This window comes from Cryptotermes secundus, unplaced genomic scaffold, assembly GCF_002891405.2.
Source record: "Cryptotermes secundus unplaced genomic scaffold, Csec_1.0 scaffold397, whole genome shotgun sequence".
Lineage (NCBI taxonomy): Eukaryota > Metazoa > Arthropoda > Insecta > Blattodea > Kalotermitidae > Cryptotermes > Cryptotermes secundus.
In genome coordinates, this window is record NW_019731983.1 from 253,919 (window position 1) to 280,178 (window position 26,260).

Consider the following 26,260-nt stretch of genomic DNA (forward strand, 5'->3'; position numbering starts at 1 on the left):
AAGGAAGCAATCATGATCCAACATTTGCCTGCATGGAGAGTTGTTTCATTTTTCAGACCCTAATACAGTGAAACTTCAATTTTTCAATCAAAAAAATATGTATTTTGTTGAATTTATGCAATTTTTTACATGATACTGGCCAAATACCCTAACAATAATGCAAAACTTCAACAGGTTTTATGTTTCTTCAACTTTGTGTTTTTCCTGAATTGTCACTTCATTTTCCTAATCCTGATTATAAAAATTTACCTGGTATTACATTTCTTATTCGAGGCAACAGACTGCCTTCCCTATGAGCAGTCACAAATGCTTCAGTCTAAACATTCATATCATGAATTGTCTGAGGCACAAGTCCAAGTAATTCGCGGGCAACATGTGACTTCACAAAGGCCTATCATGCACAAGGGGATTTTTCCACCACTGCATTACAAGCAGATCACGTGGTAGGCCAGCTTTGATACTGCTGTGTCTTAGTATAACTGTGAATCAACGAGAGCAGTTTGTCTCTCCCATGTGTGACAAGTGTTCCAAAAAATGACCACTGCAACATAGCAAGTGGGTTTTCATAAATGAAACGTTCAACAGAAATGGACCCAGGTTACATTCTTCAATCTTCCAGTGCCTGTGTGACTTCATTTCATAGAGACCAAATTTATTCACAGCAAGAGGGTGAAATATGGATAATAAAGGAAAATGTAAACCATTTACAATAAGTGACAAAATTAATATTTTTGAGCAAGTTGATGCTCATGTGTTGCAGTGGCATCATGCTTGAGACTTTCAGTGTTCATGCTAAACACTATTGTGAAGAACCACTGAGAAATTGAAAGAGAGTATGTCCAGTGTGGACCTTTCTCCAAGCAGCAGAAATCACTAACACGTTCACCACTGGAGAAACTGCAATCTCCACTTGCTGCATGGTTCAGACAACCATGTTATGAGTAATGCTTCCATGACACCACTTCTAAGAGAAGGCCTTGTACATTGCTGCTTGTTTGAGAATAGCTTTCAGTTTCAGCTTTCACTCTATGAATCAACAGATTCTAAATTACTAAATTGCCATCCATAATCGAGGGATATGAACAAACAAACACCAAACAAACCACAAACAAACCTCCAAACATCACTAGTGTTTCTCAACCAATAGATCAGGGCATCATTTGGAATGTTAAGGTCCACTATCGTACATTATTAATGAAATCTTTGCTCGTCAATATAGATTCTACATCATCTGCCTTTGAACTTGCAAGAACTGTCTCGGTTCTAGATGCGGTTATTTTGATAAGTCAAGCAGTAAAGGAGTTGTTACCAGAAACTCTGACAAAGTGTTTTGAAAAAGCAGGATTTTCTATGGTAGAAGTTACTCCTAGTGTAGAAAATGAGAATGACCAGAAGGACTTACAACATTGCATGAATGAAGCTGCTTTCAGTAATTGCAATGCTGAGGACTACATCAACATAGACAAAGATGGGCAAACAGAACCAGACACGATGGATATCGATGTATTAGTTGAGAATTTTAGAGAAAATCGAAGAGGAGGAGGAGGAGGAGGAAGAGGAAAATAACATTGTGATAAAAGAAGAAAAGTGTAGAGTGAAGACTTATCAGGATGCTGCCAACAGTCTACAGGTACTGCAGGAGTTTGCCGTGCAACAGAATGCTTACTCTAATTTCTCAAGCTAAAGTGTTTGTGGAAAGTCAGGCAGCCAAGAGAGTAAACTGCGTGCAAAAAACTCTGCTGGAGTTCTGGTAAAATTATAAAAAGTGAGTACTGCAATTTTTTCCTGTTCAGTGTAATGTTTGCATGTGTTCAATGATTATAGTGTGAATAAATTAATGAGCATGTTGTTTTGTTTTGTCTCAAATACGTTTATGTCCTGGTTTAGTTATTATAGTATAACTTGATTAAACAGAAACCTGGCTTCAGCAGAAATTTTTTCTGGTCCCTTGAGATTCTGTTTAAGACAGGTTTTACTGTATGAAGCAGGAGGTTGTTTGGAATGCAATTCATAGCAGAAGCCTAGAGATAGGTATTACCCACTACACTTAGGAATTCCTCTGTGAAGTGTTATTTTTCAGCTGATCATATTAACAGCAATGATGATAGTGCAGTGGAACTCAGTGAAGATGAAGAGAATGACTGGCACAGTTTACAGCCTTTTGGAGTGCAGTTTGAGGACTGCACAGCATGTGACAGTGCTCTCAAGGATTGCGGGCTCCAGAGTGTTGACCAGGTGTTAGATCAGCATTTGACTAGGCCAGGAGAAAAAACAGAAGAGGAAGAGGAAGTTGCAGGACATAAAGCAACATTCTTGGATGCACTGAAAGGACTGGAAGCAGCCAGAACAATATTATGAGTACTGCAATGTGTAGTAAAGCTGAGAATGAATTACACATGCTGAGAACGAAAGAAAAACGGGAACAGAAAACTTTTATTGAATGGTTAAGAAACAGTGTAACTAGGTATGTACAATATTTTCCAGTCCATCCAGGCAAATGCTAGGATAGTGCCTTAGATTATATTATGACCACTTGCTTCCTCATCCTTTCCATTCATAGGTTATAATCACCATTTTATCTTACAGATGCTACATAAAAACAGCACTCGACAAAGCATCATAATATAAACCAAGAGCCACACTTGCATCTACATTTACAAAGTTGAGTGTTCAAACAGGCATTCTTTAATTGATATTCCAAAGTTATAGCACAACTAAATTGTCTTTATGTTACATCATTTTCACTTCTCTGTTTTTACACTTCCCTCAATTTTACATCTGTTTTAGGTGGCCCCCTTAAAAAGTGTAAAATGGAGGTTCTGCTGTATAAAGATGTTTCAATCTGTTATTTCTACCATTTCAAAAATTGCCTTCCAAAAACAGTGGACCAAGAAAGTGATGTTCAAATAGGCAACCATTTACCTTCTGTGCATCTGAGAACATGGTTCGTATCCTGGATCCGATAGCACCTCTGGGCCCACCTGGAACATCAACTTCTGACAAATGCATAAGTTTCAAGAGAAATGCGCGAAGTTCCGGAGTCTCTACAGTTTCAGGTGCCAAGCTGAATTTTACCTCCAAGGAATTTGCCTGGGCAATAACTTCTTCTACTTCAGCAACTTGAAGGGCCAATTCCTGTAAGAAATTAAAGTTATATCATGTATGTACCATAAAGGATACATAAAGTTGAGTAGACATGAGTATTGTTTTGTTTTACTTAATCTAGCAGATATATACAGGAATTATTTTAACGGTCAACACAACTCAGTTTTTAATGTTTCTACAATTCGATCTTTATTCCTGCTACATGTTTTGGCCACATAAAACCATCATCATGCAGTTACATATAAGGAATACATATAGTTACTGAACTACCGATATGGATCCATACCAGTGCAATGTGTCATTATATACTAATATAAAATTTTTTTGCCTCAAGTTGGTGTTTACAATTAAGTAGAAGATACAAAATAAGATAAAAGATAAAATATATATTGTCGCGTATCGGGCGTATATCGCAACAAATAACTTCATGCCGTATTTGATGTAGCGAATTTTATTTCACATTCGCACTTACAATCACCCAAATTACAGATTTACGGCTACTGCTATCTGCAGTATCACAACTAGTACACTCGAAATGCCAGAATACCACTGACTAGTTGCTGGCTAACTCGGCGGTAGCTCCAGGACTCACTGACTGACACAGTACAACTGACTCGCAGCCACTGTGCAGCTCACTTATATAGCTGCAGTGCTTGCTTGTTGCGTAATGAGTGCCACGTCATCCTGTTACGTCACCGCTGTTGATTCGCCTTGCATAGTTACCCGGTTACGGGGCTCGGCTATCTTCGGCTCCGCTCGTGNATAAAATATAAAAAGTATACCATCTGTCAAGATTTATATTGTGTTGAATATATTATGGAATACTAGAAATATTAAAAGTATTTTACAAAATGTTTAAAAAATATATTTTAATTTATTTTTAGTATGGTAGGTTAAGAAATATGTATGCCAACTTAAATACTAAATTTCCAGTTGTTAGAAGCTGCAACAGACTGAGAAGACTTGGTTTGTGCTGTAGTGATTTTGTAGAGGGGGTATATTAGCGAAAATGTTACAATCATAGTAGTTATGAGTCATGAGCATTCAATAAATTCAATTATCAACCCAAATCCCATGTCTTGTCACTAACACAGGAGAGCATGCACAAAAAATGAAATTCACTTTATAGCTATATTTCCACATCAAATTTGATTAGATCTATTAAGTAGCTTGGGAGATGAACATGTAGACAGTCAGACAGATGGACAGGAATGATCCCATTATCATGTGTTAACCATATGTACCAAGAACACAAAGCACACAAAATTTGAGCCCAGAGGATGTTCAGATACCCACTATAAATTGGAAATGAAATGCTTAAAATCAGAGTATGCTCACATCATACTGCTGAAGTGTTGGCCTTGGGTTCCGCGTGATTCTTTCAGCAGTCTTTATTATCTGCCGAAATGATTCTGATAACATTGACAGATCTTCCTTCTGTTCCTGCAACAGCCTGCAGATGGCAGCATGCGTCAATACAGGCAGAAGCAACTGCGCTACAGCAGAGGGCTTCTGTGATTCTAAGAAGTGTAACACCTTCTGTGCTTCCCGGGTGTCGTCAAATAATCGCTTCTGACGTCTTGCAGGTACAGGTTTTGCTGCTTCCCATACCTCAAGCCACATGTTGCCTTTAATCTGCATACGAGCACTGAGAGAACCTGTAATGTATTTAAAGAACCAAATATACAGACTACAACCCTTTTCATAATGGTGGCTTGATTCATACCCACAGATGAGGTGCTTTAAACATAGCGAGTTGTTGCTATTGGAATCAGAGTAAACTGTACTTAAACTTGACTTTTGACTATTATTTTAACAACAGAATAATACATTGAAACATGCCAAAACCACTTATGTCCAAATCTTTTTCAATAAAGCAGTCAAATATTATCCCGTTTTCAATGCTGCATAATAATTGCAGTTGACAGAGAGCCATTAAATAAACAAATAATCAAAATGATATACTTTTGTTGAGTCATACATTAATAGTGACACTGTCAAGAAGAAAAGACAAAAACCTGCAAGCCAGATACCATGGTAGATGAACTGTGGCCACCACAAAATGTTTTGAGGAAAACTTGTAATCTGGCTGAAGCTACAAGCCAGTGGTACATTTGTGAAACTATGACTGGGTCCCCTTATTTGGCATGTATCAATCTGCAACACTTGAAAGTGTGTTACTTTATTTCCTTATGAAATGTAGGGGGCATATCTACGCACAATATGATGCCGCTCTTAACAGAATTCAAAACAGCTGGCCAAGCATTAACTGCCTGAGGGTTAATATAGCTCAACAGATAGGTTATGTTGCTAATATTATATGTCAGTATCCTGTTGCATTGAGGTATCACTTACAGTCTTGCTTTCCGTCTATAATGCAACACTATTAATTTAACAACACTAATTCATACTTAATTCACTAAATGTTTGTAAAATGTTTAAAATGTCATTAAAATTATTAAAATATATGTACATTCAGTGTTATGTTACATGTTTCAGCCATAAAGAGCCATCTTCAGGCAACATATTTTTTTAAGGGAGTCTACTGCACTCTGCACCGTGTACAAGGAACACAGAGTAACACCAGATACAAACAACTAAGATAGTGGCACACCCAATGGGACACAAAAACAGTTACAATATATATGATAACAAGAAAATCATCCTACAACAACATAATTAAAAAAAATAATACAAAGAGCAGTGACATGCTTTAATGAATATTATTTGAACAAGTGCACATCATTAACAACTTCACAGTCATTTAAAAATTATATTCAAGAAGGAAAACAAATGCACAGTGTGTCCACGATCCGTTACTACTCATTTTTTTAAATTTTGCCCTGGAATGCCATCTGTTGGTGAGTTGTGGCATTAAGATTCTTGAAGTTTCAGCTGTGGCCGTCTATAATTTCAAAGTGCAAGCATCGCTGCAATCATGTGTTCTGAGCTTGAATGTAACAGTACTGTTCTGATGCTCGTCAAAATGGCAGTTGAACAGAGAGAAAATATCAAATTTTGTTTGAAGTTAGGCAAAACAGCCGGAGAAGCGTACGAAATGATGAAAAATGTGTATGGTAGTGATTGTTTGAGTCGCTCAAAACATTTTTGATGGTGTGCTGTATTTCGTGACGGCAGGGAGGACACTGAAGACGCTCGACATGCATCAAAGCTGACAACAAGTCGCACTGAAGAAAATGTAAAAAAGTGACTGAAATCCTTGCATCAGACTGACGTGTTTCAGCAAGACTCATCCAGGAGCTTTTGGGAATGGAATACAAAAAAGTACTGTGCATCAAATTTTGACTGACGATTTGGGCAAATGGAAGGTCTGCGCGCGGTTTGTACTGCACTAGCTTTCAGGCGATGAAAAACATGCCAGAGTGGAACACTGCAGAGACATGTTACGGTCAGCCCAAAGTGATATAAAATTTACAAAATCGATTGTTACTGGTGATGAGACATGGTGTTTTCAATATGAGCCTGTCACAAAGCGGCAGAGTGCAGCATGGTTGAGCCCAAAGAAGACAAAACCAAAGAAAGTGCGCATGCAAAAGAGTCAAGTAAAGACACTTCTAACCGTTTTCTTCGATTCCAAAGGAATCATTCACAAGGAATTTCTGCCAGAATGTCAAACAGTGAATTCTGATTATTATGTCTGAGTCCTCAATTATTTGTGGGCGAGAATTCTTCGAATTTGACCTGAATATCGAGAGCAAGGTTCCTGGTCACTCCTCCACGACAATGCCCCACAACACAAATCGAAGATCGTGCGCGATTTCTTGGCCAGAAAGGGGATCACAGTCCTTGATCATCCTCCGTATTCGCCAGATTTGGCTCCAGCAGATTTCTGGTTGTTCCCAAAAGTAAAGTTGGCGATGAAAGGAGACCATCACGACACCATCCAGGACATCCAAAAGGAATGTTCCGCAGTTTTAAATGCAATTCCACAAAAGGACTGTTTTCGAAAACTTTTCAACCAATTCCAGCTATGTACTGACTCAGAAGGAGACTTTTTTGAATAAGAAGAGTGAAATTTTGAAAATAATTCACATCTTGTATTTTTAATGAACACAGTCCTAACAGAACCTGTATACACGGTGTATGTTGAGATGTTGAGGGTCTTTGGTTCCAGCTATCTCTGTTGCACCTGAGTTGTTGCTGATAGACTATACAGAATAAAGGAAGAGAAGAGGCAGAAGATGATGAGTGACCTGGTCATTCACTAACAGTGAAAACTGATGAGCATGAGGAAAAAGGAAGGACTCTACCATGCGATGATCATCATCTGAGCATCAGAATGGTAGTAGAAAAATTAAATATGGATTAGGGAACTGTAGGACAAATTATAACAAAAAGAAATTTAACGTGATAAAAGTCTGAGCCAAGATGGTGTTGAAGAATTGGAACAAAGAACAATAATTAAAAAGAAAAATCTGTGTTTACATTGTGGAAGAAATCTTCAAGTAATATCCGAACTTTTTAGCAGTGTGGTCATCTATGATGAAACCTTGCAAATTCAATATGATGCAGAAATCACCTCAATCTCCAAGGCCAAGGAAAGCAAGAATATCAAAATCCAATATTCAGACAATGTGCATCGTTTTCTTCAACGTTAAAGGAATGAATGAATGTATAAGGGATGGGCCTTCTCGGCCCTTGCACCATGACCTACAGTGATAGATTGTGCTTCATCGTTAAAGGAATGTTATTACTGACTATGTCCTACTGAGTCAATTAGAATCAGATGTACTATACTGAGCTTCTGTCAAAACTGAAAGAAAGGATTTGCAGAAGGAGACTAGAGCTGTGGGACAACGATTCAATTCTGCACTAGGACCATGCCCCAGCACTAAATATGCTACTATATCAGCAGTTTCTGGCCAGCAAACAATTCCTGTATTCATTCACTCCCCTTACTCTTAATAGTTCGCTCTGTGCACCATTTTAGTCTTTCCTAAATTAAAATGTTCACTGAAGGGAACAAATTTTTAGTATCTTGAAGACAAAAAAAAAATGACAGAGCTACTGGGTGGGTGCTCACAAACTGACTTCCTGGAATACTTGCATGCACGTAGGAATGCTTACAGCTATGTGTAGATGCTTAAGGTAACTACTCTGAAGGAGATAAAGTGTAAAGGATTGTGACATGATGGCTTAAAGCAACAACAGTGGAACGAATGGATGTGGCCACTGCTAGGCAACGGCACAATAAACACTTTTCCACAGCAATAAATCAATATACAACAACACAAGAACGGATAGCAATGTAGTGTCTTCTATGTGGTCAGACAGCTCAGACAGAAATTTCTACTAAAACTGTTTTTAGAGTCCAAAAAATGAGTTAATTAATACAATTAATCTGGTCAGTTAAAACTATGACTTTGAGAGTCAGCCGGTTGCAGCAAGGAGTTGAGTTGGAACAACAGGTCAGTTTCATGATAGTCTCCAGCTGGTAATGATGTGAGCAGAAGAGAGCATTTTTTTTATCCATTGGCAGGCAATGACTGGTGAAAACACAGCAGACTCAGAAGACTTAGTGCATGCTAAAGTGACTTTTAGAGTATGTGAATTAGTGATAGTGCTGTAATTACATGCAGTTATGATTTGTTGCCAGAAGGTTGTGGGTTCGATTTCTGATGAGGTCACTGGATTTTTCAATCGACTAATCCTTCCAGCTGCATTATGGCGCTGGGTTTGATTCAGCTTCTAAAAGAAATGAGTACCAGGAAACTTCCTAGGGAGTACAGGGTGGCTGGTTCATAAGGCTGACAATGTTACCACCATCTGTCAGCCAAGGGTGTAGAAAATGTGGGAGCCTCGACATCTCCAAACCCTAGGGGCCTTCACGGCCTGTTAAAGGGATAGTTTTATCTTCTTTTTTAATAAATTATTTAATTTCCAAACCTTGCAGGAAGAATCTGAACAAAATTTAATGGTACCTTTCCTTTGTCCATATTCATCCACTTCACCTTCCTCAATCCAATCCCTTGGCGAGTACCAACGAATAAAGTCTTCCAAAATGGATCCTGGATTTGCAGCCTGGAAGTGACACATACAGTAAATGTAATGTGTGGTCATTCTGCAGTAAATTTGGTTCCAGCTAGTAATACACAATGGGAAAGTAAGCAAATTTTTTTTTTATATTTGAGGTTCTCATGTCAGTGACTATGAAGTTTATTTTTTCCTGGCTTGCGATGCCACACAGTCTAATAGTTCATTATCAGTGTTTCAGAGGAACATGCTGTTCTGAAGATCGAGGCAGCAGGTTCCTCCAAAACGTTACCAACAGTCACCAGACCACATAACATTACCTCCCAAAGAGATAGAAATCTTCTCATATTTTCTCTCACTACTAATAACCCTGTTTTAAGTACAATCAAATCCTTTGTGTTGTAACATGGTTCTTGACTTAGATGTCTGGATATGCTGAGGTGCTGAGAATAAACTATGCTGTATCGCTACTTATCACATTCAGATATGGCAGATTCAATTCCAAAATATGTTGGAGGAATTGCTTGTGAAAGTATAAAGTTGATTACACTAAACTGGCTCAGGAAGGGGTTCAATAGACGATTTTTATAATGACAGTGATGAACACACAGGTTCCACAAAAACAGAAGATTTCCTGAACAGCTTAATCATAAACAAATGTCTATGGATCCATTCATCAGTTATGATGACATACCAATCACTCACTACTTTGAACAATAATATTAAATTACAACTAGATTGTGCATTGAAAATTCAATAGGAAAATTGGTAATTGCCATCTTTAGCTACAGTTTTCACAGATAACCTTTCACTGTGTAACCGCACCATGCAGGAACCTCAGCAATGTTGTTGATTTACATTTTTAATTACAATGTACTACATGTAAACGAACTGTACTACTGTAAACAATAGATGATACAGAATTGACCCCAGCACCAGCAGACGCCAAGGACAACATCTGGTCTTTCTGAGGGACAAGCAAGCTGCAGGTCACTTGAAAACCCAGAACGGAGCAGGAAGTATCCCGCTGTGTTTTCTGGGGATTTCAATGGTTATCTTCGATGGTTCGAGTCTTTGAAAATTTGAGACTTGACAGATACGAGTCGCAATAATTTTCGAAGGGGCGTACCGAGCGATCGTTAGCGTACCTCCATTTATTTGAGAGCTGTCAGAGGGACCGTGTTCTACTTAGGCCCAAATTAACATGGATCTGGTTAGGGATTGGCTGAATGCAAGTGAGAGAAACACCCAAATTTTAGGTTCAGCCAATCAGCAAAATTTCAGAGGAGAGGAATCCAGGCGTTTCCGGAAACGTCGGAACTTCTGCCTCTCAAGAGCAGTGAGTCATTACAAGGCAATAAGAGCAGTCAGTCATTACAAGGCAATAAGAGCAGTCATTACAAGGGAATAAGAGCAGGCAGTCACCAAGAGTGAGTAACAGGAGTGAGTAGCAAAAAGGGAGTAACATGAGTAACCTCCCGGACGTTAAATTGGTGTTGGCCCGAATCCGGTGTACAAATTCAAAGTGCTACAGCCTGGTAATGTGTGATTGTAGTGCACATCTACAATAAAGAGCAACAGTGTTGGTGAAGTGCGAGTTTTAAGTGTTCTCTCTCTCCTTGTGTGAGCAAGGCCCATTAGTCGTCCTGAGACAGAATCTCGTCCTACCATCTGAGCAGTCGGAACCCCAAACGCCCGCCTATCCAAATCCCCACCTTTGTTTTCCCCGTTCCAAACTCGTGGATTTCACCCAAGTCCACTGGCGCCCATACAAATTCAAATTCAGAGCAATCCCACACCCTACCCTGAACCAGACAGCTACAAGGAAGCGGCGGATGAAAGTGCAGACCACAAAGGGGCGAACGTGACGGCGAGGTATAAGTGACGACCACTCGAGAGGCTTGAAGTCTTACTGAGCGGTAAAAAAAGACGATGAAGAGGAGGGCGGTAAAAACTGATCGACTCTTACACATTTGTTACTCTAGACTCATATTTCATCAACTGTGCATGCTACCAAAATTTCTAGAGATACATCATCATAGTAAAAGCATAACAACAATATTTTATAGAGGTACCTTTCATTAGAAAAGTAAAATCTGTAATGATTGGCAGCACTGTAATACCAACTGAAATACCATCTTTTGGTTCTTCATTACCTAAATGAAATAAATTTTGTGTGTGGTTTCCATAGACATAAAAACAAACCAACAAATAATACAACAAACACTGCCCTACTAACACTAATTATAAATAGATAATAGATGTAAGTAGACAGATATGCAGATATATAAATAGACACAAATATTAAAAATTACATTTTAAATTAAAACTTCTAGTATAAGAAAAATGGAAATGAATATGTGGAAAGAATGAAGTGCAACAGGATGCTGAAATACAACATTATAAATAGATGACTAAGTTAAAACCTATCTCATTATGTCCAATATGGTCTAATTAAGAGTCATATCAGATTAGATTAAAGAAGCAAGCATTAAAGGACCCTTGCACTATAACAAGTCTATCTACTGCAGAGAGCCAACTCCTGAAACAATGTGTCCATCAAACATACTTCAGATAATGGACAATGTCCAACGCGACATTGGTATAATGAATCAGTTGTCAGATCCTTCAAGAATTGTCCTCCAACCCATGCCCAGATCACCTCCTGCCTTTACAGTACCTTGAAGGACTCCATGTCTGACAACAGAGAAGCACTCATCATGCGCGCTCGCATCTCTGCACCCTGAGCATCCGTTCCCAGCTGAAGCAGAACTTGTGCATCTTCTTCCACCTGATCCTCAGTTTTCAGACTTGGTTCCTATTCAGTTAAACTGACACTTCAATTCATACACACCATTGCTTTAAAATTAAGACTGTTATTTCATTTAACCTTTATCGAACAAACGTCATCATATGATGTCATTAAAAGTTAGGGCAGTTGGCCGAACGACATCATATGATGTCGCGGATTCCATGCGTGTAAGGTTTTTCTTAAAATAAAATTAAAAATATAAATTGTTCTATTTACATGATTTTTGGTCACCACCTTTATAAGGAGACAGCCTTCCTTCCTGCATGATCTAATGTAATCTAGCGACGTCATATAACGTTAAAGTTAGGCCAAATGCCCGAACGACATCATATGATGTCGCGCATTCCACGCGTGTAAAGATTTTTTTTAAATTAAATTTAACTATTATTTCGTCTATGGCCAAATGTTCGGAAGGGTTATAATATTTTTGATATGCGTCATTGAGAGTGTCGAAGATGGTCCGAATTTTCCATAGTCGGTCATAACTGTCGGCATTCCTGTCAGTTTCTGTACTGTTGTCTGCAAAATGTAGAAAACGAAGAATGTGAAGAAAACGGTCGCGTTTTATTTTGTTAGAGTAGAAAGGCGTGGCAAATTGTTCAGCAGTCAACCAGTAGTCCTTTAGTGTGTCTCTAATGTCATGTCCCATTTGAATGATTATTCCAAGAAACAGAAACATCTCGGATTCAGTTACGCCAGGCCGCGGAGATGGTCCGTCTTCAAGTCTGTCTAGGTACTGGTGATAGTACCTATTCGTCTCTTCCACCAGCAGATGGATAATCCCCGCAAAGTACAGCATGAAAACGCAGAGAGGGATGGAATCCTCATTCACGTGTGGAGCTGCAGTGATATTTATCCCCGCAGCTACACCGGAATAATTATTCACACCTCTCCAGCCACACTGATCTGGCGGTCCCCAAGTTGCCGACGAAGGTGATGACCCTTCGTCCGCGGAATCAGAACTCCAACTTTCCTCGCCACTCTCAGAATCGGTTGAATAGCAGTCCGAATCTGTGTCATTGAACAGCTGTTTCTCAATTTCAGCATCTTCCATACGACGTCGTCGTGTGGCCATGGTGAACTATACGGCTCTCTAGCAGTGAATGGTTTACTGCCAGTACAAAATCTCTCTGTGCTTAGACCACGACCAGTAGCCATAAATCATAACCTCACGCCCACACATACAAAACTCTCATTCACGTCTTGGCTGAACTCAATATCTGCTTCAAACATGCTAGATGATGTCATGGGTGGCTAACCTTATATTGCGATGTTTCAAAATCGTTACAAACACAATGGTTTGACTGCAATGAATGAACGAATGACCGATCTGGCAACACCATATTCCAAGAATGTACTCCTGTGTCTTTCTAACAGATATTACACAGCGAGCGATTTGAGACGCCCTCAGTCCTGCATACCGACATGTCCCATACGATAAATAAGCTTCAACAAGAGATAGCATTGTATGTGAGGTCGCCACGAAGGACTTACACTAATAAAACGCATGGTGCAGAAAATGTATTACACTGCTGGATCGCATGGAGCAGAAAATGTATGAATTTCAGGATTTTTTTTCTTTTTGGAATCAGTGTAAAAATTTTTTACAGATATTAAAATCTGTAAATTAGAATATCTGATTCTATATTCTTTCTAGATTAAAGGAGCATTCATTTCGTTCGTTTATTATAAAAAATGTAGAAATCACACCATTTTTAGAAACATGCTTACAATTTCATTGCTCTAGAAGGGCGGGCATTTAAATAAACTCCGTCCAGCTGCCCCTACCGGAAATTAAATGGCCCATCCCATAAAGGTTAACAGAACTGTTTTAACTGTATAAATTATATTTAGAGTGTCAAATGAGATGGGAAAGACCAGGATAGTTCAGTCAGTATAGAGACTAGGCTATGGGCTGGGCAATGAAGGAATCAGGGTTAAATTCTAGGCAGGTGCAAGAGAATTTCTTTCTTTTCCATAACATCCAGCTTGGCTCTTGGGCCCACCCAGCCCTCCTACATAATGAGTAATGGAGGCTGTTTCACAAGAGGTCAAGCAGGTGGGGCATGAAGCTGTCCACCCACCTTTATCTCTTGCTAAGGTTAAGGGTGGTGGAGTTATATCTCCACTCTCCTGTATGTCTTCATGGCATGGAGTTTAATTAATTAAGCCCAGGGATAATTTTTCCTTCACCAAATGAGATGTGAAGATGATTATGAATGGTGCATATGGAATATTTTTAAAGGAAGTGACTGTGTCCCTTATGAATGAACAACTGCCTACAGAGATCATATATAATTACCATAAATTGCATGAGAAATCATTCCAGAGATTAGGCTTTAAGGAAACAGCAGGAAATAGGGACTAGCTCTATCGACTGGGCCCAACTGAGTAGGTTTCACCTGAAGATGGAGATAGGAACCAGTCTCCAAAATGTTCAGTTTTGAAATATAAACAGGACAGTGTTTTAGATAAAAAAATACAATGGACAATGCACAGAAACATAATATTTGTATTAGGTATAATGTTCTAATACATAGAAAATTACAATATCTGGCAACCCTCTGGTGCCAGAGGTTCTGGATATCACAATTTTTTTTCTGTACTTGACTGGGCTATTAAGAATGGGAAAGGCCAGGTTGGCTCAGGTGTGGAAAGAGGAAGGTCATTCTTGCTCCTACCCTAACCTTATATAAGGTCTTCTTAGTCCCATACAGATCTTCACTTCCAGTCTTCTCCCTCCACAACTTCTCTGAATAACTAAACACCTACTGACTGCTCAAGAAATGACACTAATTTTCAGATTAGTCACAATTTGAGTTTACAGGGAGATTCTTACTTTTGTTTTCAGTTCATGGCTCTGTGCTTCATGGTGACTGGTGCACCCTCCATGGGGGTGCATATGAATTTTGCTGATAAATCAGTATGCCTGATGGTTGTTCATGTGTGGGAATTTGTTTGTGATTTGTTAGCAGTGGGCGGCAGTTATCAGTTCCATTAGTGATTTGTTCTCAGTTACAATTAGTGAGCAGTGTGTTCCATCATGTGGCGGTATACTTTAGAGCAGCATTTTCAACCTGTGGTCCGCAATGATGGGACACGTGGTCCACAAGCAGACTTAAATTAAATTAAATTAAAAATTATTCAACCAAAAACAAATTAAAATTAAATAAGCATGTAAGAATTAATTATATCATATTCATTATTTGTTTAATAAAACTTAAAAATTTGTACAATGATGATTCACTTTTAATAGTTTACTTCCAATTTAATTAATTATGTTTCCATATGTATTCAAAACATGCTATTAGATTTATTATGCTATAAGTGGAACAGTATGTCCAAAATGTTGGTAATACCACATAGGTTAAAAGAATAGGCCTACATAACTTAGTGGTCTGTAGAAATTTTTCAGACATTTTACTGGTCCTTGGGCTTAAAAAGGTTGAGAAACACTGCTTTAGAGCAATGTGCATTTCTGTATGACACCTACATGAAATACGGATCTGCTTGAAAGTATTGGTGAAAATTTTGATGTAAATTTTTTGATGAAAGAGTTCCCAGCAGACAAACAAGTCAGACTTTGGTCAATAAACTTAGACCAACAGAACTCTCAATAGACAAAACACAAAAACATAAGCACCAAGGGCTTACTGAGGAGAAGTTAGATGACATGGGAACCAGACTTGAACATACACCTAGAAAATCAGTGAAATGTCTAGTTCAAGAGACTGCAGTGTTAATGTCCAGTGCAAGAAGGACAACACAACTGCTGAAGCTTAGACCCTATAAAACAACAGTAACACATGCCGTGCAGCTGCACAATCCAGCCAGCAGTGTTCATTTTTGTAGTCAGCTTGTACTGTCTGTTGTCAAAGGTGAGAATGATCCACAATTGACATTTTTTCTGATAAAGTGCAAATTCACTTGCAGAGGTATATGAATATGCAAAATAAACTCTACAAGAGTTCACAGCATCCATACCTAACCCCCAAAGTCCTACTCTGTCCAGTGAAAGTTAGTGTCTGGTGTGCTGTATGTGGAAGAAAGGTTGTTGGGTCTGTGCTTTTTAACAAAACAATTAACTGTGAAATATATGTGCAGGTCATTTTCAAGCAATTCTTTCCAGAGTTAAAAGAAGAAGATAGACTCTATGGCTGGTTTCAGCAAGACTCCGCTACTGCCCACACTGAACATATATCTATGCAGGCTTTGTCCAATGTCTTACCACAGTAACTCCCGAATAAAAGAACTAAAAGAAAATATTCATAAGGAAATTGCAAATATTCCTGCATAAGACCTTCAAAGGATAAATCAGACCTCATTCGCCTGTGCAAGGAATGCCTACATGTAGAGGGACAGCATTTTCAACACATCCTGTGATCTGTGAATTGTAACTACTTCATTCCAAACGTTATTGGCAGACAGGCATATTGATTCATCAGCAAAATTCATATGTGCCTCGAAGCCGGTGGTGCATGTCACAGTGAAGTGGAGAGCTGTGAACTGGTCAACAAAGATAAGAACCTCCCTGTATATTTTGTAGTTAAGATGTGATATTTTCATAGCAACAGGGATTAAGAAATATAATGTCTTCTGGAATTGAAGCTGTGTAGTAGGGTAGAAGTTTACTGACTTTCTGGTGGAATATGCTGCCACCATCTCTTTTGCTATGAGACTCTGTTAGTGTGTCTTAATTTTCTCCCATCTGTTCTATCACTGGGAGAGGCCTTTTATAACCTTACTTCATCCATCCTGTCCTAACATGCCTCCCACTGAAAGCCATTATTTTTCTTATCTCTCTCCTCTTGCAAAATAGACATTTCAAGGGCCACCAATTTTTCCACTGTTCACTGTATTCACATTGGTTTGCTCAGGGCTCCTATCCAAGCAACTCCCATCCCTATAACAACACCAGTTTCTTCTGTGCTCAGCTTTGTCTTTAATACTGACAACTGAGACAGCACAGTCCTCTGAAATGTCAATAAAATTCTACCATAGTACAATGTGTCACCCCAGACAATTATAATCTTTTAGCCTATGTTGATAATCAAGAATGACCCAGTGCAGATGAATCAGGATTAAATGCCTACCAATCAATCAGTTACACATATAACCTCCGTGGCCTGTAGTCAGCAAGTGAACTATGCTGACCGAATGACCACTGCTTGTCGGCGAAGTTAGTGCCAACTTGAATGGAAAAGTAGTGGCTCTGGTCTAGAAAACCGAAATTAACAGTCATGGGGATTTGTTGTGCTGACCACGTGACACACTCTACCCGCTAAAGCTGGCAGCTACACAAATGGATAATGTAAATCTGAGCTTTGTATACTATACCAGTGTCACTGCCTATTTACCATTCTCAACCCTAAAGCACATCACAAAGTCTGTAACATCTGCTGTTTGAATAGTTCAGGAAGATGTTTCAAAGATCACCATCTTATGACTCAAGTTTTTCAGATGTTCTAGCTCTTGAGAAATCAGTATTATGCGAATAACAAATTGAATGAGAACCATAACTTCTGCAGGTAAAAAAGAACTACTTCTGATAAAGGTTCCCAAAGAATTATTCACTTTCAGTCACCTCCGTACAGACATAATTAAGACCAACAACAAACTCTGTACCTGTGTAACTGGGATGTATAAATGTTCCCCAGTGTTGAGGAGCCGTAGGTTCCCATGCTTACTCAACCTCCCCACTGGCTGGTTCCACAGTGAGTGCTTATGTCGATGTTTACTCCCTCTCCTCTTCTCTTTCATATCCCCTTCTGGTTCTTCTGCAGAACAGTCAAAAAATTCTTCATCTTCTGAGTCTACAAATGAAAATATTTAGTACAAGGTAAAACAATTGTGCTCTTTGACAAATGAACTAAAAATTCAAAATATCTGTGGGAGTCGGTTAAAATACGTATAGGGGGAGCAGCTTCCTGAGTATTCACTCAAAGTGACAGCATCCACTTTTAAGATCTTACAGAAAGAATGTTCACAGAATTTGAAAGAAAATACTGTGTGAATATTTGCAATATTTCCAAGAAGTAATGTCATTATCAAGGTTAACTAGCATAGTCACAAAGAAGAAACTTCGTTAAATCAAATTAAATACAAAAAGGGCAAATTCTTGAACCTCTAATATTATCTATATTGAGTTTAAAACTGTGTGCAATATCTCTAAGCGCTAAGTAAAAGAAAAAAAAACCTTCTGTTGTTTATGACGATCTCATAGCAGTGACTGTAGAATAGTAGTATCTTCTGTGTAGTCTGGTACAAGCTTATCAACGCTATGAAGAACTTACTGCCTCCATCTTCAGGGTAAAAGAGTAATCCAGCAGGCACCCTGCAAGAAGAATGCAGCAATCAGAGCTTCCTGTTGCTTGCTTCTTACTGGCTGCCTGCTCTTTCACCCTGAAGATGGAGGTAACAGATTCTTCTGAAAGGTTGATGAGCTTTCAGAACATTACACAGTGTCACATCCTAGAAGACGATATTCTTAAAAAAATCTCTTCAATGCAAAACATTAGTGAGAGGGCACATAACAAACTTTTACAGGGAAAACTTATCTTCAGAACAATGAGTAAGAGACCAGAATTTTCAGGAACGAAAATTGTTATCTTACAGAATAAGGCTGACAAGAAGAACTGGGATTTTCAAAATTCAAGAGACCTCCTTAAAGAAATATGTAATCCAGATGTTATGTTTATCCTACTCCAAAACAGATGTAAGAAATTCAGAAAGGGAACTTAAAATACAGAATGTTAACTTGTGAACAATATCTTTTTGCAGTGCACATCATACCAGAAGATATACACACAAATCCTCACTTCTAAACCATGCATGTCGCATATGATTCACAGATAATATAGCATCTAAAGTCTTCTTTGATTGTAGTAATATTATATATCATGTAAAGAGATGGGGCAACTCAAATGGTATAGCGATGGGCTACAAGTCGGATGGTTGGGGATAGATTCCCAGGAGGGGCAAGAGATTTTCCTCTACACAATATCCAGAACGGCTCTGGGACCCACTCTGCCTTCTATCCAATTGGTATTGGTGGTTCTTTGCCTGGGGGTTAAACAGCTGGGGCGTGAAGCTGACCACTCACCTCTGTCTTGTGCTGAGGTGAAAAATGGTGAAGCTATACCTCCACCAGCCATAAGTCTTCATGGCATGGTACTTAATTAAGCATAGGGACTTTATATTTTTTTTATCGTTACATGTCATAAAAATAAAGTACTGTGGGTCTATTTATAACAGTGCAAAAGCCTGTAAACATTACATTGGCACATTGCTCCTTCCTCATGCCTCCAGGTCTCCATGTGTACTACCACTACCTCTGTCCTCAGGAGGGGCCCTTGCTACACCATAGTGGCCCTTACTTTACCTGTCACTACCACATGATAATGCCACATGAATGCACTTATCCATAAAGGATCAACACTTTCTCCTCTACACTGAGGTAGCAGGGAAAAGTCCATGGGTGCTGGCACTCCTGTTTTCCCCTATTCTGTACACTGCTGCAGTCCCCTCAGGCGCCTCCAGCCAAGTCAGACAGCCCACAGCGCCCATCACTGGCGATGGTATCACTCACAATATTTTTGTGAAGAGCATGGAAAGATGACTACAGAGGAACATTGGAGGTACATCCTGGAACCCTTCTCCAGGGTGTGGCAAAGGGGGGCAAGGAACTTGCTTCCATGGTGTTAACATAAAACATTTATTCTAAACATATGTTCCAAAATCCACGCACACATATGTTCATCATACCTTTCAGACAGGCAAATACAGAGGGCACTGCATGTGGCAACAGTGGAACATATGAACATGTAAAGTGCCATGAAAAGGTCAGATGTCAATAGTGTGTGAAACCCCTATGAGACATGTGTGTTGAACACTGCATTAAACGTTAATTTTATAAAGATTACTAGAACGCATGTCCGGTTCTAAATAAGTATGTAATCTCAGCCAAAAATTAATGATAAGACTTGTCTACAGTGAATCTGTGATAATACAGAAAGGATCTCCGAACGTTTTCTGCATATGTGCTAATTACACGGTGTGGAAAATTTTGTAATTTTAAAAGTATTTTATGCTACCAATGGACTGAATATCCACTGAATTGCCTGCAAAAGGATACAAGACGCTACTGAACATCTACACATTCTCTTAAATTTAGGAACACACACGATTTCTTTGCCAATATTCCATAATCTTACACAGATGCCCTACTCCAGCCTGAACACTGGCACAAATAGAAATAAACCTACCAGATTCACAATCTTCACCCTCCACTAAGCACGTCCTAGCCGCCAGCTCCCTTATCTGTTTTCTCATAATACAACAGTTCAGCATCTGTAATTTCTGGTGAAGCAGACATGTTCGTTGGTCAGGAACACCGGGTGGCACCCTGAACATAAGAAAATGAGGATTCTCCTTAGAAAAACAATAGCAGGACTACGCTAAAACAGACATGCAGATTCGTCTCCTCTGGAAGTTATCTGACCAAGTTCAGGTCAACCTATTAAAAATTCTGATATTTAAGAAGTTTTAAGGTAATATCCAAATATTATAATCACTGACAAATTTACTAACTTTGTGGTAACAAAATATAATAATTCAACATTGTTAATATGGATATGAGGATCGTTGTCATCATCATCATCATCATCATCATCATCATCATCATCATCATCACCATCATCACCATCATCGACAAATTTAAAGTGGGTTGCAAATAAAAGGGAATCTTCCCAGCATCTTCTTGATCTTTCAACATTTTTTATTCCTCTGGAAACGTAAGTCATAATAACACTGGAGAATTTTCCTAATTCCACATAATGAATATGTTCATACTAATGTACTTTAATATACCAGAACCCTTCATTTCTATCACAGACATCTAAATGTTGTTGAATATTTATATTGTTCTCCTGACCACTGACAGTATATTCAGAAATCACAAACACTTATATTTGCTGAAAATATGATCTTCAAAACCTACTTAAATAAGACCTATTATTACTTCACTTTCCTTAGTCGGTAGTGGGTAAAGGGGCCATCATGCTATGTGCATGCACGCACACACACATGTGTAGCCTATACTGATCTTCATGAAACTTAGTATGTATATTGTAACAGATCATGAAGCTGGACTGTGCTGCTACCTAGTGATACATATAGGAAACCTATATTGTCAATTACAGCCTCTTCACCTCCATTTGTGACCTATTTACTGACTCTCCCTCATACCAACACTGCAGGCTCTCAAGTGGTTGCTTATGCTATTGTTTTATTGACTTCATTATGTATACACAAGAACGCTCCTTTCTGTCTGTCATATCTAATACCCAAATAATAGTGAAAGGACGCTAGTTAGTTGGTTCTTCCCAAGAACTTCTTGTCACAAGAATACCTTCGTCTCTCCTTCTTCATTTGCAACCGCCATTTTTGGATAGATTACATCATGAAAATCCCTCCAATCATGCAACACCTCCAGTCCACCCAAACCTTCTTGATTTGCCTTTACTAACAATACAAGGCAAATGATATGGGCCACAAGGTTTCTCATAATTATTTGTAATTATTTCGCCTCCCTTGGATACAAGCACTTTTCTCAGAATGTTGTTCCATTCGCCTGCAATTTATGTTCTTGCCAAAATATGTTATATGAGGGTAATGACAAAATAAAATTACAAATTACAGATTTTTTCCTTTGGCGCTACAGCCCCAATTTGGGTCTTGGTCTACCTTCATGAAACTCTCCGTTTCACTTCGGTTTAATAGATCTTAGACATTCGGTAGGACTCCTTGGGCGGGTGATCAGCTCGTCGCAAGGCCTCTAGCTGTACATAAACACAGAAAAACGAACACGCACCCACACACACACACACGAATACTAAACATCCATGCCCTAAATGGGATGCGAGCGAAGACAGTGCATGCCTTAGACCGCTCGGCTACCGTGACCGGCACAAATTACAGATGCGTGTATTTTAATCACTGAGATATACACAAGGCATACAGAATTGCCATACAGCATAGGGACAACTGGTGCATTATTGTGAACGTGGTAACGAACCTTCAGGTTTCTTAAGAGGTTGCGAATGCCTTCACTAGTTGATCGACTGTTAGCTTCTGAAGAAGGACTGTGTTCCATGCAAACAACAGAATCTGTCTGTGACACGATTATACAGTTATCTATCATGGATTAAATCCTAACATTTTTAAAATAAAAAACAGAAAGAACACATTTGTCTATTTAGAACCTCTGCAAAAACACAACGTATTTCTAAATTACAAGCTATTCTTCGGAGAATGTTTTGATTTCAAGTGTTTCAGAAAGCTATTTTGGTATCACTCCATATGTTCAGGAAACCAGTGACAAAATTTTCATTTTCTGTAATTTATGTGTTTCTCATTTCATATTCCGAAACCGCCTCCGTGATCTAGTGGTCAGAGTTCCTGGTTATAGATCCAGAGGTCCGGGTTCGATTCCCGGCGCTACCAGATTTTCTGAGAAGTAGTGGGTCTAGAACGGGGTCCACGCAGCCTCGTGAGGATAACTGAGGAGCTATTTAAGAGTATAGCGGCTCCGGTCTGGTAAACCGACATTAACGGCCGTGGAGATTCGTTGCGCTGGCCACGCGACACCCTCTATCCGCTAAAGTTGACACTAACTTCGCCGACAAGCGGCGGTCGCTCGGTCGGTATAGTTCGCTTGAGGACTAAAACCACGGAATTCTTTTGTTCACATTTCGAATCTTAGATCTGTATATATTCACCACTTTCTGATCTCTTTTCTGTTACCTTTTCACCCTAGGTAATGTTAATATCTACACACACCGGCCAAACCTCAGTTCTTGTAAGAAGAGCCCCTACACGAAAGAGCACCAATGATGAAGTCATAAGTAAAAAGTAAAGCTATCCCTGTACCAGGCCGTGAAGGCCCATAGGGTTGTGAGACGTTGAGGGTCCCACATTATCTAGAGTCTAGACAGTCGGCTCAAAGATGGCGGTAAGGTTGTCAGCCTTACGCGCCGGCCGCGCTTTACTCCCGAGGAAAACTATTTATTTAATTCCTGGTACTCATTTCTGCTAGAGGCTGAGTGAACCCCAGGACCATAGTGCGGCCAGAACGATTAGGTCAACTGAAAAAAATCCAATGACCTCATCGAATTCATCACTCTCAGAATTCTGACATCATCTGTTGGTATCTGAAATTAGTTATTTATTTACTATTTCTCATATTACACGTCTTCTGGTAGCTTTTGTTGCTTCTTGTTTCATTTACCGATGTTTTCATTTGCTGTGTAATATCTACCGATGTGAGGAACGGTGAACAATCCATTTAAAGGAACGTGGAAGGAAGCAATTGCGGCTTAATTGTGGCACTTGCAAGAAGGAACTCAGGATGGCTTGACTCTGAGCTGAGATTAGACACTGGGACGCCCTCTTGAATATGAAACAGGTCTTATCCATCCAACCGCATCATTTGGTTTTCCTGCTCTCCACCGTCTAACCCGCCACGTCTCTTGGAGACTATCATTGGACATGGCCGCACATAGCTCAAGTGGTTAGTCGCTGGCTTCCCACCACGGCGGCCTGGGTTCGATCCCGCGTCTGGTCAAGTGGGATTTGTGGTGGTCAAAGTGACGCTGGGGCAGGTTTTCTCCGAATACTTCGGTTTCCCCTGTCAATCTTCATTCCACCAATTGCTCCACAATCACCCTCACCTATCATCTGGGGCTGGTACGATAGGCCAGAAGTGGCCGCAGTACAAGGGACTTAGTCCCACCCCACTAGCAATAAAAGAAATCATTGGACATCCAAAATTTCCTAGAATATCTCTACATCTTCCCGGTGGGTAAAGGGCGGCCGGCGCGTAAGGCTGACAACCTCACCACCACCTGTGGGCCGATGGTCTAGAAAACGTTGGAGTCTCGACGCCTCACAACCTTATGGGCCTCCACGGGTGTGTTAGAGGGACAGCTTTACCTTTTATCTGTACGTAATACTCGTACGGGTACCACAAGGGTTGGTCATTACTGCTTAATGTCTCTTCTAATTTTGTTTCGCTCCGCAGGTTATTTAAAGACGCTTTCCGTATCAAGACTATACAGCATCGGATGGTAAGACGATAGATGGATGATGAACTGGAAAGGATTTGGAAGGAAGCGATCGTAGCCTAATAGTGGTACTATCCTGATAATGGCCGGGAGGATATGGGGAAAACCACGACACACATCAGTCGGGACAGCCGATTTTCCGGCCAAACTTTGAACCAGACACCTGCGAAATACAACTCCAGAGCGCTCTCATGTTCCATTGACATGAAAGTTGAAACCGCGTTATAAAAACTAAATCGTGCCGAAATGGTAGTCGGGAGCCAGAATAGCACAGTCAGTATAGTGAAGGGCTATGGACTGGATGGCCAGGGTTCGATTCCTGCCAGGGACAAAAGATTTGTCTATATTTCATAGCGTTTAGACAGGCTTTGTGGCACATCCAGCCTCCTAACTGATGGGTACCGGGTTCTCTTCCCCCGGGAATAAAGTTGCCGGGACGTGAAGTTCACCATTCACCTCAATCAAGTGCCCAGGTTTAGAATGGTGGAGCTAGAGCTCCATCCCCCCATACGTTTTTGTAGCATGTGCTTAAATAATGAAGCACAGGGACAACTGTGACTTCAGTAGTCGCTGCAATGAACTGAGCAGTGTGTTAACATCCCTACACACCACCACAGAACTGAACTTGGCCTAATTTCATTGTCACTGAAATACAACGATCAGATTCCTCTGCAGGCGGCTGGACAACAAAAAGCTGCCACAATGAAAATACGATGGTGTCGAATTGTTGTTTTTATGGGACTGACAACTTTTCTGGCGAATATTCGTTCCGAATAACATTTCTTCGTGGTTTCCATCAATATTTTGAACGCTGAGGAAAGAACTAGGTGACCAAGCAAAACGGTCTGCGATGGGAAACAACTTCTTCCTGTCATCGTCCCTGAAGAATGCCTGTCTCGTGTTCTAGACCAAGCGACTTTCCTGCGTTTGAAACGAAGCTCCGCGTACCTCAGTCCCTGAGAAATTCACTGTCGCTCAGCCAGTCACAAATTACTTGTGTTTACATAACACAAAAGTGTACTATCGTGTTCACAAGAGCCCGTAGCTAGTCTCCGTTTTGAGCCAGATGAATCTAGTCCACACTCACCCAAATATTTGCTTGTGATCCATTTTAATGTTATCCTCTCCTAGAACTTCCAACTAGCCCCTTCTTTTCAGAGTTACCGACTAAAATTTTGCATGCAATTCTCATCTCTCTAATTCTGCTTGCTGCCTACTTCATGATGGTTGTTTGGCTAACTCTTAAATCCTGAAGATGGAGGTGATATGTTCCTCCGAAACACCAGTTGAATTTCACCGGACTACATAGCTTTATACCCTAGAATACATAACTGTTCAGAGCTACAGCTGTTAAAACTCAAATTCTACGAGAACGTTGCTATTTTCATTTTACTTAAAAAACGGATGCACTTCTACACCATACAAACCTCCAACTGACGCTGCTACTTCCACCTCATAATTTCGCACGATCATGACAATGAACAAGAGTGGACCGTGGACAAAGGTAAAGTTGTGTCTGTGTTTAACTAATTAAGAACTATGCCATTAAGACTTATGGGTGTATAGATCAACGTATTCTTCACATGGGCAATAGTTATGAGTGGTCAGCTTCACGCCCCTGCCGCGTTACCCCCGGGAAAAAGCCTTGGTACCCTCTGGATATGAGGCTGGGTGGGCCCCAGAATCGGCCTGGACGACGTGGAGAGGACAAGAATCTTACCCTTACAGGGATTCGAACTCCGACCCCTTAGCCGTCCAGCCCGTAGGGATTCGCTATACCGACTGCGCTATCCCGGTTCTCAAAAAAGGAACGCTGATGCTCTTAAACCTTAAATACTGAGACACAACGTGGAGTTGCGAACTATTGAAACCACAGAAGCGACAAACGAAGAGATTCACTCAAGTGACAAATAGTATCCTGAAGATGGACGTGCATTACTTTCGAAACCAAAATATTGTAATGCATCTCCTGAGACTTCCAAAACGACTAACAAAATCAGAAAAGGCTAAGACTAAATTCGCTTGAACAGCAAACCGGATCCCGAAGTATGGATCCTATTATGTTAAAATCTTAATACTGATACACACAACTGAAGGGTCCAAACGACGATGGCTTAATGAGACGAGTGCGCAGCAGAGCATGCATACTTTGTAGCATAGTTGGTTAAGGCCCTATGCTACAAGCCGGAAGGTCACGGGTTCGAGTCCCGATGAGGTCACTGAAATA

General features: G+C 39.9%; 1 protein-coding gene across 3 annotated transcripts in view; it reads right to left on the reverse strand.

Moving 5' to 3' along the window:
• Window positions 1-26,260, reverse strand: part of LOC111867397 (rab3 GTPase-activating protein catalytic subunit) — a 189,328-nt gene that overhangs the window by 1,854 nt on the left and 161,214 nt on the right. For 2 of the 3 annotated variants that reach the window (XM_023857210.2, XM_023857209.2), the window contains exons 9-14: window positions 20,176-20,315; window positions 17,537-17,724; window positions 11,780-11,917; window positions 9,048-9,147; window positions 4,444-4,763; window positions 2,923-3,135 (exon numbers count right to left, since the gene is read on the reverse strand). In XM_023857210.2, coding sequence (XP_023712978.1) covers window positions 2,923-3,135; window positions 4,444-4,763; window positions 9,048-9,147; window positions 11,780-11,917; window positions 17,537-17,724; window positions 20,176-20,315 — 1,099 coding nt within the window. The remainder of the gene's footprint in view (window positions 1-2,922; window positions 3,136-4,443; window positions 4,764-9,047; window positions 9,148-11,779; window positions 11,918-17,536; window positions 17,725-20,175; window positions 20,316-26,260) is intronic. The other variant, XM_023857211.2, reaches the window with a different exon arrangement.